The sequence below is a fragment of the Sebastes umbrosus genome, chromosome 1, assembly GCF_015220745.1.
Source record: "Sebastes umbrosus isolate fSebUmb1 chromosome 1, fSebUmb1.pri, whole genome shotgun sequence".
Classification (NCBI taxonomy): Eukaryota; Metazoa; Chordata; class Actinopteri; order Perciformes; family Sebastidae; genus Sebastes; species Sebastes umbrosus.
Window position 1 is genome coordinate 27,569,990 of NC_051269.1, and position 16,288 is coordinate 27,586,277.

The 16,288-nt window shown below is 38.2% G+C and overlaps 1 protein-coding gene across 2 annotated transcripts in view; it reads left to right on the forward strand.

Moving 5' to 3' along the window:
* gata2b (GATA binding protein 2b) overlaps positions 1-13,536 on the forward strand; it is a 14,261-nt gene extending 725 nt beyond the window's left edge. The window contains exons 2-6 of one of the 2 annotated variants that reach the window (XM_037784214.1): positions 124-536; positions 2,891-3,481; positions 6,058-6,203; positions 9,557-9,682; positions 11,044-13,536. In XM_037784214.1, the coding sequence (XP_037640142.1) occupies positions 305-536; positions 2,891-3,481; positions 6,058-6,203; positions 9,557-9,682; positions 11,044-11,322 (1,374 nt within the window). In that variant the 5' untranslated portion in view covers positions 124-304 and the 3' untranslated portion in view covers positions 11,323-13,536. The remainder of the gene's footprint in view (positions 1-123; positions 537-2,890; positions 3,482-6,057; positions 6,204-9,556; positions 9,683-11,043) is intronic. The other variant, XM_037784220.1, reaches the window with a different exon arrangement.
* The last annotated feature ends 2,752 nt before the right edge of the window (positions 13,537-16,288 follow it).

The window sequence follows — 16,288 nt, forward strand, 5'->3', positions numbered from 1 at the left end:
AAAAGTTGGTTTCATTATTTGACTGTTGTAATTACAAACAGTGGATTGCATATATGAAAACAAAAATAAAAAAAAATAAATATATATATATATATTAACATCTTGATGTTTTGCTTGTTGCAGGTTTCCAGTGTCGAACTCGACTCGATGTGCAGGAAAGAAGAGAGGAATTAAAGTCAGAGGAAGCAAAACAAAGTCCTTCATACTGTAAATGGACACAGCGAAGATCCAGTAAAGGACACTTGTTTTTAGATATCGCTCCCTGGATATCCGTTTACTCAAAAGCACAGAGAAGCCACTAGAGATGGATGTGGCTGCTGATCAGCCTCGCTGGATGCATCACCATGCAGCCGTGCTGAACGGAGGACAACACCCGGACTCTCACCACCACGGCCTCGGACACAACTACATGGAGCCGGCGGCGCAGCTGCTGCCTCCGGACGAGGTGGATGTTTTCTTTAATCACCTGGACTCACAAGGAAACCCGTACTACCACAACCCAGCCAGGGCCAGAGTGTCCTACAGCCAGGCGCACGGTAAGATCAGCTACACTGTTGAGCATCTCCCAGTAAAATAACAGTGAAGAGCTGGCAGCAGGGTTGCCTTTATGTTACTGTAAAATTAACATTATTATACTGTCGCTGAAATTTACAGCTTTGTACTGTTAATGAAAAATACAGTTTTTTTTAAAAATTAATTTCACAGTATTTTACAGTTAATTTACTGTTTAAAGATACATTATATAGCTGTTTTTCACCTTTCTTTTACATTATCTTACTAATTTGTTTTAATGCACTATTTAGGTTGTATTTTTTACATACATTTTAATAAACATTATTTGTTGCCTAGATGAATAGACTTAGCAGGTTACAGTCATAGGAATAGTCACACTAAATACATTTAAAGGCACTTGTTAGGAAAAAGGCTATAATAGACCTGTTGACAATTTTCCCAAAATGTGTGTCTCTAGCTGGCTACAAGCACAGAATGCAAACCATAACAACATGTGAGTGAAGAACAATAAAGATAATTCACTGATTTTACAATCATGCACAATGGACAAGCCTCACATGTGCAGATCAGGTCCCAGAATTAAAGAAATACTGCATGAAACTGTTACTGATGATACTTTAGACAGTTGATCAGCAGTAAAGTGATGTTTTTTAAGAATGCATTATAGTTCAGTTAAAAAACGCCCTATGAGCGTAATTTAACAGGTTTTCTTTTGTATTAACAGTAAAGCACTGTTTTTAGCAATAACAGGTTAATACTGTTGAAATCCTGCTGTAAATTAACAGCATTGTTTACAGTGTAGAATAACACAAGGGTGCAACTTTACCCAATAGGTCCACATACAAACTCGTATAGTTGGATTTATAGTAGGCTATATAAAAAATCAGTTGTAAAGCAAAAGTATATATTTTTTTCTGAAAACAGTTGTGTTTTAGTTTCATTATCATTTTATCTATTTAACACAAGTATCAGAGGAAACATTATGTGACTGTTTTCTGCTGTTTGAATCGTTAATTAATATAATATAATAATAATAATTTTCTGGCCTTGTGCATAATTGCTGGCTCATGAGTCTCATAAACTGCTTTCACATTTTATTTTACATTAGTCTACAATTTTTGTGATTTAAAAAAAAAAAACACACAAGACATTCACATTCAAGAAAAAAATATCTTGAGGTTATTTGTGCAGTCAGGAACTGAATTTATTGTTATTCTTATTTTAATGCATATGTTAATTCAGGATATACTGGTTTAATTCTGGTCTATTTTTTGTAAATTGATGTTACTTTATGTGCATGTTTAAATCAGGCCAGTGTGTCCAGTGAATCAACAAGTCTCGAATATTATTTTTTTTGCATCCAAACACCACACAGTTTCTCTAAATACTCTTTTTTAATCTCACTTTTTTTGACAGTCCTGTATCACAGCTGTTACCCTGCACTATATTCAGTTTTAAAAGTGTTCTTCTTCATCTTTTTATATCTGGTATATTTTTTTGTACTTTGCACTACTAACTTTTTTACTGCCTTTTTACTAACATGTTTTTGCACTATGGAACTGTGATGCTGGAAACTTGAATTTCCCTCGGGATCAATAAAGTTACTATCTATCTATCTATCTATCTATCTATCTAAATGCTGAATCATCATCTGTATAATAAATAGTCTGCTTTTGTTATTTTATTATTATTATTATTTTAATACATATGTTAGTTCAGGATATGCTGGTTTAATTATGGTCTATTTTTTGTAAAGTTATGTTACTTTATGTGCATGTTTAAATCAGACCATGTGTGTCCAGTGAATCAACAAGTCTCCATTATTTAAATTTTTTGTTGCATCCAAACACCACACACGTTTCTCTAAATGCTGAATCCTCATCTGTATAATACATAGTCTGCTTTTGTTATTTTATTATTATTATTATTTTAATGCATATGTTAGTTCAGGATATACTGGTTTAATTCTGGTCTATTTTTTTGTAAAGTTACTTTATGTGCATGTTTAAATCAGACCAGTGTGTCCAGTGAATCAACAAGTCTCCATTATTTTTATTATTTTTTGCATCCAAACACCACACATTTTCTCTAAATGCTCACTTTTTTAATAGTCCTGTAACACAGCTGCTACTCCGCACTATGTTCAGTTTTAACAGTTTTCTTCATCTCCTTGTATTTTTATATCTGGTATATTTTTTTGTACTTTGCACTACTAACTTTTTTACTGCCTTTTTACTAACTAAATGTTTTGCACTATGGAACTGTGATGCTGGAAACTTGAATTTCCCTCAGGATCAATAAAGTTACTATCTATCTATCTAAATGCTGAATCACCATCATGTATAATAAAAAGTCTACTTGTTGTGTTATTTCCCAGCTCGTCTGACTGGGACTCATCTCATCCACAGTCCTGGTATCTCCTGGCTGGACGGTGGTAAAGCAGCAGCCCTGTCTGCTCACCACCACCACCACCACCACAACGCCTGGTCCGTCAGCCCCTTCAGCAAGCCCAGCCTGCACCACCCGGGCTCCGCGTCGCCCGGCGGCCTCTCCGCGGTCTACCCGTGCAGCAGCAGCTCTAACGCGGTCTCAGCCTCCTCTCTAACGCCGCCGTCCCACTCCAGCACCAGCTCTCTGTACGCTTTCCCTCCTACACCGCCTAAGGACGTATCACCGGACCCGGGAGCAGTGTCTCCGTCCGCCAGCATCAGCAGGATGGACGAGAAGGACTCAATCAAGTACCATGTGTCTTTATCGGAGGGGATGAAGATGGAGATGGAGGGCTGCAGCCCGCTGAGGAGTAGCCTGGCCTCTCAGACCTCCACCCATCATCCCATACCGACCTACCCAACCTACTCTCTCCCAGCGGCGCATGAGTACGGAGGCAGTCTGTTTCACCCGGGCAGCCTGCTGGGAGCAGCATCCAGCTTCAGCTCCAGGAACAAAGGCAAGACACGCTCCTGCATCGGTGAGTGCACATGCACAACTCACCTCACACTATATAGTCCCAACATAAAATAAAATTACATCTGGAAATATTCACACAGTATTTTGTATTACTCAAAACGTTGAACTATTCCTTTAAACTCCTACCTGCATAAACTCCAACAAAAAGTAGATTGAGTCCACATGCAAACTCACCTCAGACTATATAGTCCCAATATAAAATACATTACATCTGGAAATATTCACACAGTATTTGGACTTGACAGTGGTATCAATCTTCTCATCTAACTCTCAGCAAGAAAGCAAATCAAAGTGTATTATTTTCCAAATTATTTTCATTGCAAATCATTTTTACTATTTTATGTTTCTTATGGTTTTCTTCCAATTATTATTTTAATACCTCCTACCTACTATCTATTTGGCCCCTGGTAGTAATAGGGTGCATCGGTGAGTCCACATGCAAACTCACCACAGACTATATAGTCCCAACATAAAATAAATTAACATCTGGAAATATTCACACAGTATTTGGATTTATAGAAACTGTCTGTGAGTTTATATAACGATCCTATCATATAGGCCTGCTCTTCTAGAGCGAGTTTTAATTAAACTAAACTAAACTCTATACTTACCCTCAGGCAAATATAAAGTAACTTAATGCATTTTAAAATATCCTGTGACACTCTACTGTACATAATAGTTGTGTATCTGGGGTGCCCGGGTGAGTTTATTGACATATAGTGCAGCTTTGTGCATTGTTTTGTTTTTATTTGCCACATTTATAATTAATACTCTGTAAATTGAGTAAATCTTGTTACATAATACACCTCAGACTATATAGTCCGAACATAAAATAAATTACATCTGGAAATATTCACACACTTTTTGGACTTAGAAGACTTAGAAGAGTTGGCCTGCTCTTCTATAACACGTTTTAATTAAACTAAACTAGAACTACAGGTAGTTATACCCTCAGGCAAATATAAATGCATTTTAAAATATCCTGTGACACTCTACTGTAAATAATAGTTGTGTATCTGGGGTGCCAGGGTGAGTTTATTTACATATAGTGCAGCTTTGCATAATTTTTTTTTTTTTGCTGCCACATTTATAATTAATACTCTGTAAATTGAGTAAATCTTGTTACATAATACACACACAAACATGCATAATTAAACTTACTATTAAAATCAAAGTGGTTCATGAATCTATAGCCAACATAATCTATAAGATTATTATCACACAACTCTTAATGACCCAATAATATTAATAATTCAAAGAACATTTACCAATAAAAAAAAAAAACCTTTACGAGAAGCTTTTTTTTGTCATGCTATCCTGCTATATTAAACCATTTACTGTTTACAATTATAACATAAAAATAAAAGCCATTTAATATATTCCAAATGTAACCAGATTTCCTTTGATGTGTTCTGTATGACCTTAAACACAGTCTGTCATGTGCAAGCTGTGATTTGAGCACCATCAATTTATAATTTTGGAAATTGTATAATAATAATAACAATAATAGCCTAATAAATAATATAATAATAATAATATTTTTTCATTAAATGCTTGCAGAGGCCTAAGCCTGCACTAGACAGAGCGACTTTGATAATCCTCTATTGTTAACCGTGACTCTGTAATTATGGCTGAGCTGGCTGCAACAGAACAGTGAACTGGAACCGGCCCAGAGGTGTGAAAGGAAGATCTGCAGACGCTCAGAGCCAAAAACCTCAGTATTTAGGCTACGAGTCGCTTCTCTGTTACATAATACGACATTAATACACTGTCCTGATTGTTATTTGATTACAGACTAGGAGACTCCCAGCGTAAGCCTGACTGTGTTAAACCAGTTTATTAGTGCAGGGTAACCTAAACTCACTTAGAGTGACTTGTTTTTACTAAATGAGAGATGACATATTAACTGGCTGCAAAATATATTTTTATTACTTTACTATAAGTTATGTGAGGATTGCTGCTATTGTTAAGTTAAAATATTATTTTTTAAAAAAATGGCTTTAATGGTTGTTGTTTGCCCCATGAAAGGTATTCAACTCACATCATTTCTTTCTTTAAAAAGTGGAACTAAGTGGCTCTGCTTTTATAAAATGAAATATATATTCTCCATCATACTGTTTTACATATATTTCCTAGAGGTGAAGCATTGGTGTTGAACTGATGTTTTAGAAATAGAGGCTATAGACAGCACCAAGGGAATATATTTACTGATTGTAGAGCAAACTCTTCTTCAACTTTTAGCTGTTTTGTGTTTCTGCTAAGGCACATGCTGTAACAGAGTTCCTTTATATTCCAGTAGCAGACTCTGTTTCTTTCTCTTTACTCTCACAAACAAAGAGTCAATGGCTAAGAAAGTTAAATACAACATTTAATCTATAATTGAAGGTGTTGTTTGTGGAAATGCACTGCTTATAATCTGATGTGCTCACACAAATGCCTGTGCATGCACACAAGATAATAAACATACTATCTTATAGTTTAGTGACCATACACACAATCATCATAAAGCTAGATCAACAAGCTGAAGTTGCCAGGTATATCAAATTTGACAACCTGTCTCTGTGTGTTCTTCTCCAGAGGGCCGTGAGTGTGTAAACTGCGGCGCCACATCTACACCTCTGTGGAGACGTGACAGCACCGGACACTACCTGTGCAACGCCTGCGGGCTTTACCACAAGATGAACGGCCAGAACAGACCGCTCATCAAACCCAAACGCAGGCTGGTGAGTCTAAAAGAGAGAGGGGCCGTGAACGTGTGTGTGTGTGTGTGTGTGTGTGTGTGTGTTTGAGGTGGTAGTAAATAATAAGAGTGTAAGGTGAAGGGAGAGAGGGGGGAGGGAGGAGGCACAATTCCAGGAAAGTTATATTTTCCCAATCAGTTTCCAGGAATTGTGCTTCTCGCTCACCTCTTGCTCCTTCATGCTCGGGCTGCTGTAGCAGAGAGGGACTATCGGTGTTGTTTCTCTTATCATTATTACTGCTACTCCTGATACTGTCACTGATAGCAGGGCCAGCACCCCATCCCTCAAAACAACACCGGGCCTCGCTGACACCTTATGGCTCATAACGCTGCTGGGTTCAGCTTGTTTTATTTATTTGTAGGCCAAGGTGTTTAAGTAAGGGTTTGTCCAGTGAAAACCACGCGTCTACAAGTTCGGTGGTTTTGAATTTTTTCAAATAAACTGAAGGATTGAATGTTCATTTGTGGGGTTCAAAAAAACCTTCCTCTTAAACTATAATAAACCATTAAAACACCATTAGGTTATGTGAAAATTAAATGTTTTTATAGCTCATGAAAAGCTGACAAATTGGAGATATGTGTTTTTTTAAAGGACAGTGAGTTTGTCTCAGTGCAGCTTTGTTTGGAGTCATCGGCCATCATGAACTGCTTCAAACATCAGTGTTGCTGGGAGTAGGTCAGACCAGTGGTTCACAAACGTTTTCACATAAAAAAAAACCTAAACTGACACAAATGAGTCCCCCATTTGATAAGATTTTGTCCCAGGGTCCCCCATCTGATAGGAATTTTGCTTTTATATGTTTTATTACATCTAGGTAATGCAGGATGACAACCGCTTCACTAGTCTTAATCTTTGCTAAGGTGCTGTAAGAATCAACGAGTCCAAAAGATGATAGAAAAGATATCCGCACACTTAAAGTAATAAAGTTCACAAAGTGAAATACTGCATAGATCTAAGTGTACGGATATCTTTTCTATCATGTTTTATTACAGAAAGTGTATGAAACCCATGACCAAAATAGTCATACATTTTGTCGTTATGCTACTGATGGATGGATTTATAGTGATAACAAATTATTCTACTTTTTACTGGGGATCCCTCTGGGGGTCCCCACTTTGGAAACCACTGGGTCAGACAACTTCATGTCACACTCATCCTACGAAGAACTTTAAAACTGTTTCAAAACACATAAACCAAAGCATGATACCAGGTTAGGGGAGTCACAAAGTTAATGGTGATATGAAATCAAATACTTAAAAGCCAAACATCTAAGTATGCTATAAAGACTTTTAAGATCATTTTATTGCATAATAATTTTTTGACATTTTTTAAGCTAAAATAATGATGGACATTAAATAATTATTCCTACTATTTGATAATTCTCATAATAATTTCAAAGTAAAGCTATAATATTTGCAGCCTCAGTGTAGCAGGAGGAAATGAAGACAGTATTTGTAGTTTTAACACACATTGCTCATTAAATCAGTAGCAGCCTATAATTTGCCATCAGACTTTTAAACCAGGACTTATGGAGATGGTTTTATTTTGGAAACCTGGACGAATGGACTTGGAAAAAGTGAAAACAAAAAGCAGTAGTCCATTAGTTGTAATTAAAGCAGCATTTTGTAATCAAAGATATTTAATGTGATGTGCAAACGCGCAACCAAAGTGCGCAACTTCACGTTTATTGAAGGAAAAGAAGAGAAAAGGCCACCGGTGACATAATCGACAAAATACATTATTTATTTAGAATATATTGTTATTATAATTTAGAGACAACCAGTAAGATTCATTTTATATATAAAAAAAACTAAAAAACATTTTGTATTCACCTGATCCGAGTCTGTTTGTTGTTTGTTGACGCATGATGTGACCAACAGGTCTAATAATCTGTCGCTACTGACCTTGTTTCACACACAATATACGAGCGTCTTATTTGAGCGTCTGTTCGCTATAATAGCGTCTATAATGCAGCCATATATCAGGCTGGTTTCCGTGTGGCTCGGCCGGAGCTCGCAGTGCTTTTAGCGGCAGCAGCCCTCCAGTTGTTTCCTCTCCGGATATGTGACCGGTCCAGATAGAGCAGCGAGGCCAGCCCTGTTTCCTCCTGAGACCTCCTGACTTCATGACTACATGAGGACTCAGAGCTCAGAGCTCAGTGGTCAAGCTGTCTGGCCACCACACAGAAAGTACAGCACAGTGAACAGCTAAAAAAAGAAGATGGGAAAGTTATGGGAGCTGATGTTTGACCTTTTGGAGTATTTATGGAAACTTTGGGATGATGATTATATCAATAACTACATTTATTAGAACATTTTTACTGAGGGTGCAGATTAATGTATTCATTCAGAAGAAATTAGACCAGTAAAAAGCATGAAATAATTAGGAGTGATAATCATGAGCCTGTTATTATAGGGCTCCTCACTCATCATTTTAAACTGATCTTTGTGCACATGAACTGAGCATTTGTAATAACAAATAAAGTAATTCCCTATGTGACCTATCTCGTTGATACATTTTCATTTGAAATCTGCTGTCAAAATATTGAGGAGGTAACTCCCACAAATTGAAAATGTCAACTATAGGGCTGCAACTAACAATTATTTTCATTGCCGATTATTTTCTTGATTAATAGATTAGTTGTTTTGCTCTATAAAATGTCAGAAAATGGTGAAAGATGTCGATCAGTGTTTCCCAAAGCCCAAGACTACATCCACAACTCAAAGATATTCAGTTTACTGTCATAGAGGGAGTAAAGAAACCGGAAAATATTCACTTTTAAGAAGCTGGAATCAGAGAATTTATACTTTTTTTTCTTAAAAAAATGACTCAAACCGATTAATCGATTATCAAAATAGTTGACAACTAATTGATTAATCGATTAGAGCTGCAACGTTTAGTTGATCAATTTGTCACTCGATTGAAAGATAATTGGCAACAATTGTCATAATTAATTAATTGTTCAAGTCATTTTTAAAGCAAAAATGACAAAGATCTACTGGTTCCAGTCTCTCAAAAATTAGACAATGTTCAGTTTTTCTTACTATTGTATGATAGTAAACTAAATATCTTTGGGTTTTGGACTGTTGGTCCGACAAAACAAGACATTTGAAAATGTCATCATGGCCTCCGGGAACTTGTGATAGGCATTTTTTCGTAATTAGCTGAGGTTTTATATATTACATAATATAGATATAGTTGAGCCCTAATGTCATGAAATGTTTAAATCAATAGATTAGAAAGTTAAACTAACGTCATACATTGTACATACTGAAATAAACTGAGCCGTGCTGTGTTGTGTTGAGTTCTAATCAAAGTTTAATATCTTTCCACAGTCTGCTGCCAGACGAGCAGGCACCTGTTGTGCTAACTGTCAGACGACCACCACCACACTCTGGCGGCGCAATGCTAATGGAGACCCGGTGTGCAATGCCTGCGGCCTCTACTATAAACTGCATAATGTAAGTCTTTGACTGCTGATCACCAAGTTGGGACCAACAGGGTCAAGTAGACGGGAAGTAGGCAGGCAGGTCACACTGATTGTTGAGGGATAAGAGAGGCAGAAAAGAGAGAGAGACAGAGAGAGAGAGGGCTGTTTTACTCTCAGACACTGTTGGACTCGTTGGTGTTTTCTTTCTTTGTGCTGTATTGTTTCCATGGTAGGCGTAATCCCCTTGAGAGTCACAATGGTGGGACTGTTGTTGAGTGGGACTGCCACAAGGCTCCATATGAATAGCATTAAGGCGGGAGGCATCATGATATATAATAGATACTAAGGATGCATATTTGTAAAGGATGAATTTTATATTTTTCTTATTGTCAACAAATCCCTATCCTATATCTATATGTGTCATAGACCTCCATTGTTCTCCAAAAACTATTAAAAAACACCAATGAGCCACACAATTGCACACACACACTGCTCTGGTGCCAGATATACTTCATAGAGCACCAATTGTGTATTAATCCGCAGCCAAAAATAGTCCCCAACAAATGCACTAGTTACTCCTCATTGAATAATGCTTGCTACAAACTACAGTGCCCAGCTGTTTTAGGGAATTATTTAACCTTTTAAAAAAATCAAATATACACTTGTCACCTATTTTTAAAGATGTATACAGTCCCACAGACAGGATGGTAGGAAAGCACTGAGGGATGGATTAATGCATAGTCGATTTTGGTCTTTTCATGGGATTTGTTGACAATAACAAAAACTGTGATCTTGAAAAACTAGACTACACTAAATTTTAAAAAAATGATCCAACCTAAAAACTGAGCCCAGTGTTGCCAACTCTTTACCAATGAAAGTAGCGAGCAGCACTAGCTCCAAACGTCCCTAAATCTAGAGAGAAAGTCACCACGTTGGACAGTCCCTCGCTTCAGGCCTCCCTCCAAAGCCACTCCCCCAAACTTATCATCATGAATGTAAGCAACGAACATGGCTGTTGTTAGTACTCACAGCTGTCAAGGTAGCAGCTTGTGGAAGACTCTGGTGACACGCAATGAGTGAACAGGCAGAGAGCGCGCAGGTAGACAGGCAGGCTGAATGAAATGATCGGACCAATGGACAATGCTCTTTTGTCAGAGCATTTGATTTATTGATTGCTGTCAGGATGTAATGAGAATTTCAACTAATATAACAAAAAAAATTCTAAAAATCTTTATAAACCCTATCTTTAAGGACTTACCAAACTTAACAAAAGAACTACTTAAAAATGTATTTGATTACATTTTCATAAAATTCATAATTTCTGTATTTGAACTTTCCCTCCAAACTTGAACCAGATCACTCACCTCCTCACTTCCCTCCCTCTCTACACAGGTGAACCGGCCTATGACCATGAAAAAGGAGGGAATACAGACACGCAACCGAAAAATGTCCAACAAATCCAAAAAGAAGCGGGGCTGCGACAGCTACGAGGAGTTTTCCAAAAGCCAGCTTTACGACAAGAGCTCTCCATTCAGCTCTCTGGCCGGACACATGTCCATGGGCCACTTGCCACCTTTCAGCCACGCTGGACACATGCTTCCCACGCCCACCCCGATACACCCGTCCTTTGGGCACCCGCACCACTCTAACATGGTGACGGCCATGGGCTGAGAGGGGTTAAAGTACAGGAACGCTGGAGGAACCTGAGACGGTTGTGTGAACGGGGATGAGGGTCTCGCTAGAGGACAGTGTGTGCAATGTTACGGACATGCAGCTTGTGTGTCTTCATCTTGATTGTCTCTTGATTGATTATGCCAATGGTATGTTGGAGAACAGATGTATCACGGGAGGAGATTACCTTTTTTACTCCTTATCTATAGGTACCTATTTTGATGGAGGAAGTCAGAGAGGGATATTCTGCTTCCCGTCGGCCAGGCACCCACACGTAAACACAAAAAATGTCATTGCACCTCATAGTTTTGTCCCCACTGACAGCCTGACTGACTGCAGTGTGGCTCAGTATGTGCCGAACAGGTTTATAGTAACTGTGAATATTGTAAATGTGTGAGACCGAAGGGGACGAGATCACCTTCGCAACATTAAATGAAAATATGCTGGATTTTTTTGCTTATGGACAATTTTAAAGGAATTTTCACAAAAGAAAGAAAGCAAACAAAAAAGGTTTATGAATCTTAATTTGACACTGTTTATTATATAATTATTGTTGTTATAATTATTATTGTTATTCAGATAATTTATTTTCACTGCCTTTTTTTTTTCTTTTACTATATCACCTGAATCATAATATGGATACTGTTATCCCAGTTATGAATATATTTTTAGCTGAAGCGCTTTCTTTGAGCTGGTCAACATTTATACTCGTAAGAAATAAAGAGATCAAGTTCATTATTCCATCTGCTCCTTCTATTCAATATCCAATAATCACTATTTAAGTCTTTATAATCAGAACAGATACAGAAATTCATTTGGCTAATTGTGCTGTCCTCCGTGCCATACGGGGACAAGGTACCACACAGTACAGATAGTAATGACCCTCTTCATAGACGTTTAATTAATACAATTACAAGCTACACTGTCAGTAACAGCTATTTTGTTTCTTAGTACTACTATAATAACTATCTTAGGTTTATCTTCTGTGCATCAAATGCACGGTAGTTTTCTATGCATCCTTGTTTATCTCTGGACACATTTTCATAAATACGCTTATGTGCTTTCTTGCAAGATGAAATATTGATACCACTCTCGTGTCTGTACGGCAAATATGAAGCTACAGCCAGCAGCCGTTTAGCTTATCTTAGCATAAAGACTGGAAACAGGGGAAACCGTTAGCCTAGTTCTGTCTTAAGGTAATAAAATCCAACAACCAACACCTATAACTTCCCTTCCATTTCCTGGAGTCCGAGAAGTTACCAACCTGACCTGCCAGATGGTTTGTTATACAGAACTATCTGAGAAGTAGTCATTGTAAAAGGGCAGGCACTTTCAAAAAAATACCTGGCAGGTGATTGGATGAACCTTTTGTCAATCAAATTCTTGCACAAGCCAGTCGGGAGAAGAGCAAAAACATCGCCTTTAGTACTGTACTTCTTTCAATGAAGAAATACTCTCCAGTTCTGATGCTACTCATGCTATTTACACATTTACGCTAAGGTCTAACCCTAACCCATTGTTGTTTAGAAACAACAGTTGCCCTCTCACACACCTAAATTACGCCCGTAGCTGCCAGTAGCTTCTCACAGGATGCTGATTGGTCTGGGATCTGGTTTGCTGGACACAAACGCATTACTTGAAGCTTGACAAGATGAATTTTCGTGTGATAGGGGATCTCGTGAGATCGCGAGAATCAAGCTGGAATCAAGCTACTGTATCAGGCCAAGAAATAGTCCGACACATAAACCTCCCTTAAACCGCAAGGCATGTTGTTTACACTTTATTTATACGGATTAAACCGACATGCTTTGGAGGTGCTGTTAGGCAGATGTTGTTATCTTTGGAAAGCTTCTTGCTAGCTGTTTCCAGTAGCTTTATATTGACTATATTGAGTGGTATCAATCTTTTCATCTAAATATTGGCAAGAAAGTATTAAAGCGTAGCTCCCAAAATGTCTGACTATTTCTTTAACAGTTTTTGGGGTATAAGCCACTTTACCTTCAGGCGGTGCTAATGTCACCATGTGAGGATCATCTTTGCAGCTGAACGAGGGGGAAACACTGTATAGTACAACTTTCTATTAGCCTCTATATCATGACTTTTGATCAGCACTTCTACCATCCTGCCAGAGTCAGAATCCATGCTTACTATTTGCTACCTGTTACAAAAAGGTGGCCATTGCATACTGTTGATAATAAAGAAACTATAAAACTAGCAGTGACGACTGAGAAAACTTATTTCCCTTCTGGAGGGATTCAACAAAACTTAAAAAAAACACTACAACATCTTCCCATTAACAAAAGCTGCCATTTATATTCATTAAACTATCAAAGAATCATGTTTATTGTCTGGCCGGGACACGGAGGGGCTTTTGTAACACTCATCAAACCTCCTCGGTTGCATAACAAGTCATTTATATCCTCTCCTTTCAGTACAACCTTTTCAGTAATTCTCAATAGTACAGTATCAGTGCATTCAAGTTACCCTTCTGACCCTTGTTGACATGAACCACCACTTTCTAATAAACAGGCTACTTCACTGAGCGGTGGAGATTAGTGCTGTTGACAGAAACTGAGCAGGTTGAGCCATATGTTCCCACAATTACTTAACCAGTCGCATCTGCTCATTGTATAATACTCTTATGAAATTGGCCTACATGATGCTGACGTGATAAAAGACATTTCCTTTTACACGTGAACCCTTTTACTATAAGTTACATCACTGCTAACCATGTTCCATATCTTTTAGATTTTTGAATGTGATTTTCCTCCTTTACAAATTACAGTCATTGCTCTAAGTTATGAAAACTAGAATTATCGTCTCGCGGTAGTATGCCTCCGGCAAACAGTGAAGTTGCAGTTTACATCCATGTCTGTCCAAAATGTCATCATTTCATCATATTAGACATTTGTGTGAAATTGTGTGTTTGTGAGGTTACAATGACCTTGACCTTTGACCTTCATCCTCGAGTCCAAGTGGACGTTTGTGCCAAATTTGAAGAAGTTCCCTCAAGGCGTTTCTGAGATATCTAGTTCAAAAGAATCGTATGGGCAGACGGACAACCCGAAAACATAATGCCTCTGGCCACAGCTGTTGCCGGCGTAGAGGCATAATTAACCTACAAAACTAGCTTGAAATAAGGAATTAATCACAGTCAACATCACGTCTGCTTTAGGGTCAAAGAAACATTATCATCAGTGCAAAATCATTTAAATCATCTTACATTATTTAACTGCATTACCACACAATGATAACTGAAACTCTAACACAAATAAAATTCATTCACTGTGAAATATTACATATCGCAAGCCGGTTTAAAGCCTGTGAATGTTGATTTTAATACCAGGTAATGATGGTAAACAAGTGTGGTATAATTTGGGAAATGATCAGCAGTAATGTAAACTATACAGTCGATTAGTAAATGAGGTAAAAACACGCAAACATTATCTCAAAGTCTTGCGGTGCAGACTTGAGTTCCTCAGAAAGCCGAAGTCTGCCGTCTCGGCCCCCGAGGCTACAGCAGTGAGCCTTGAGATGACACACCGTTAAGGGTCAACATAAGTGCAGCATGCAGCCTCCTCTCAAGACTTCCCTGACCTCTCACCCTAGAAGCACTTACTCTGTCATTCTTCCAGCCATCCCACACCACACTCAGACTTATTCACAGACCCTTTTAAAATGTCACGTCCTCACTGAAAATATGACACAGTGAAAGAACGAGATCTCCCCATAAAAGAGCAGATAAAAAGCAACTAAGTGTCTTTTCGAGGTGAACCTCTCTGAGGACCTTTGTGGAGGAGGAGTTTGGGGACTGGGTGGGCACCCTAAATCACCAGTGAGATTTATGGCTCTCACCTTTCCACGAGCGCCCCCTCCTTAGACCATTTGTTTTTCTACCAAACTCAATTAAAGGAATCGAGAACAAGGCCAAAAGTGACTTCAGAGGAGGGAGTTAGCGGAGAGATGGTGATAAAGGAGATGAAAGGGGGGAAGGAGCAGCGTTTTATCCAGTTCAGAGCCCTAATAATGATGAAGGGAGCGGGCGTTTACCAAAAGTAGGAGAAAACAACTCATCCACATTATGTCCTCAGAAGTTAAGGTCACGTACGTGAAAGAGCATCTACTGAACTAAAAGACAGGAAGTGGTGAAAACAGGATCAAACACAAGTTTAGAAAGTAGAGACCATCTTGTGATGGGATCACACCAGCCGCGACTCCGTATCGGGCCACTTACTACCCCTCTGCTTCCGGCGCCCTTGCTCGGACCACACCCATCTTCAAACTCGGCCTTCGTTTTGATCTCAACTACACAACGTTTCGGGACTGCATCTTACATGGTTGTGACTCTATCGCGTTCTCCTAAAATCTGCAGGACCACATTTTGCCATGACGACACACACACAGACTCACAAGGTAAAAACAATACCAGTGTCGCTGCCGTGACTGGTAATTATATTTTAGCACTATTGTGGATTCTCTGGCTGGTTGTAGAAAACCTTTAATGCAGATAATCAGATCAGTAAAACACGTGATCCTATAAGTTCTTCATATTGCAGAGATCATTATTTCCTTTGTAAATCACAGCAGTGATTTTGTTGGACCATTACATTCACATGTAAAAGTGTCACTATCTCTGTTTTGATAAACTAATTATTTCCTGTTGATGGTTTGTATTAAAGGCCTCAAAATGTGATCTGCCTGTTTTAATGCAGACTGTTGTGTTAATCATCATTTTAAAACCAGGGATTAAATCATGTCAGAGGTTTTAGGAGGGCAGTGATGTGTCACAACAGAGAACGGCTATAAAATACTGAGTTACATAAATTGTCCCCTAAACATTTTAAAAATCTGTTTTCATAATAATCGTTTTGTCGAGTCAAAATGATTATTATCGCTATTGGGGCCCCTGTGATTTATGCAGCATAAATTGTATTTTGACCATGAATGATACATGTAAATGTACATT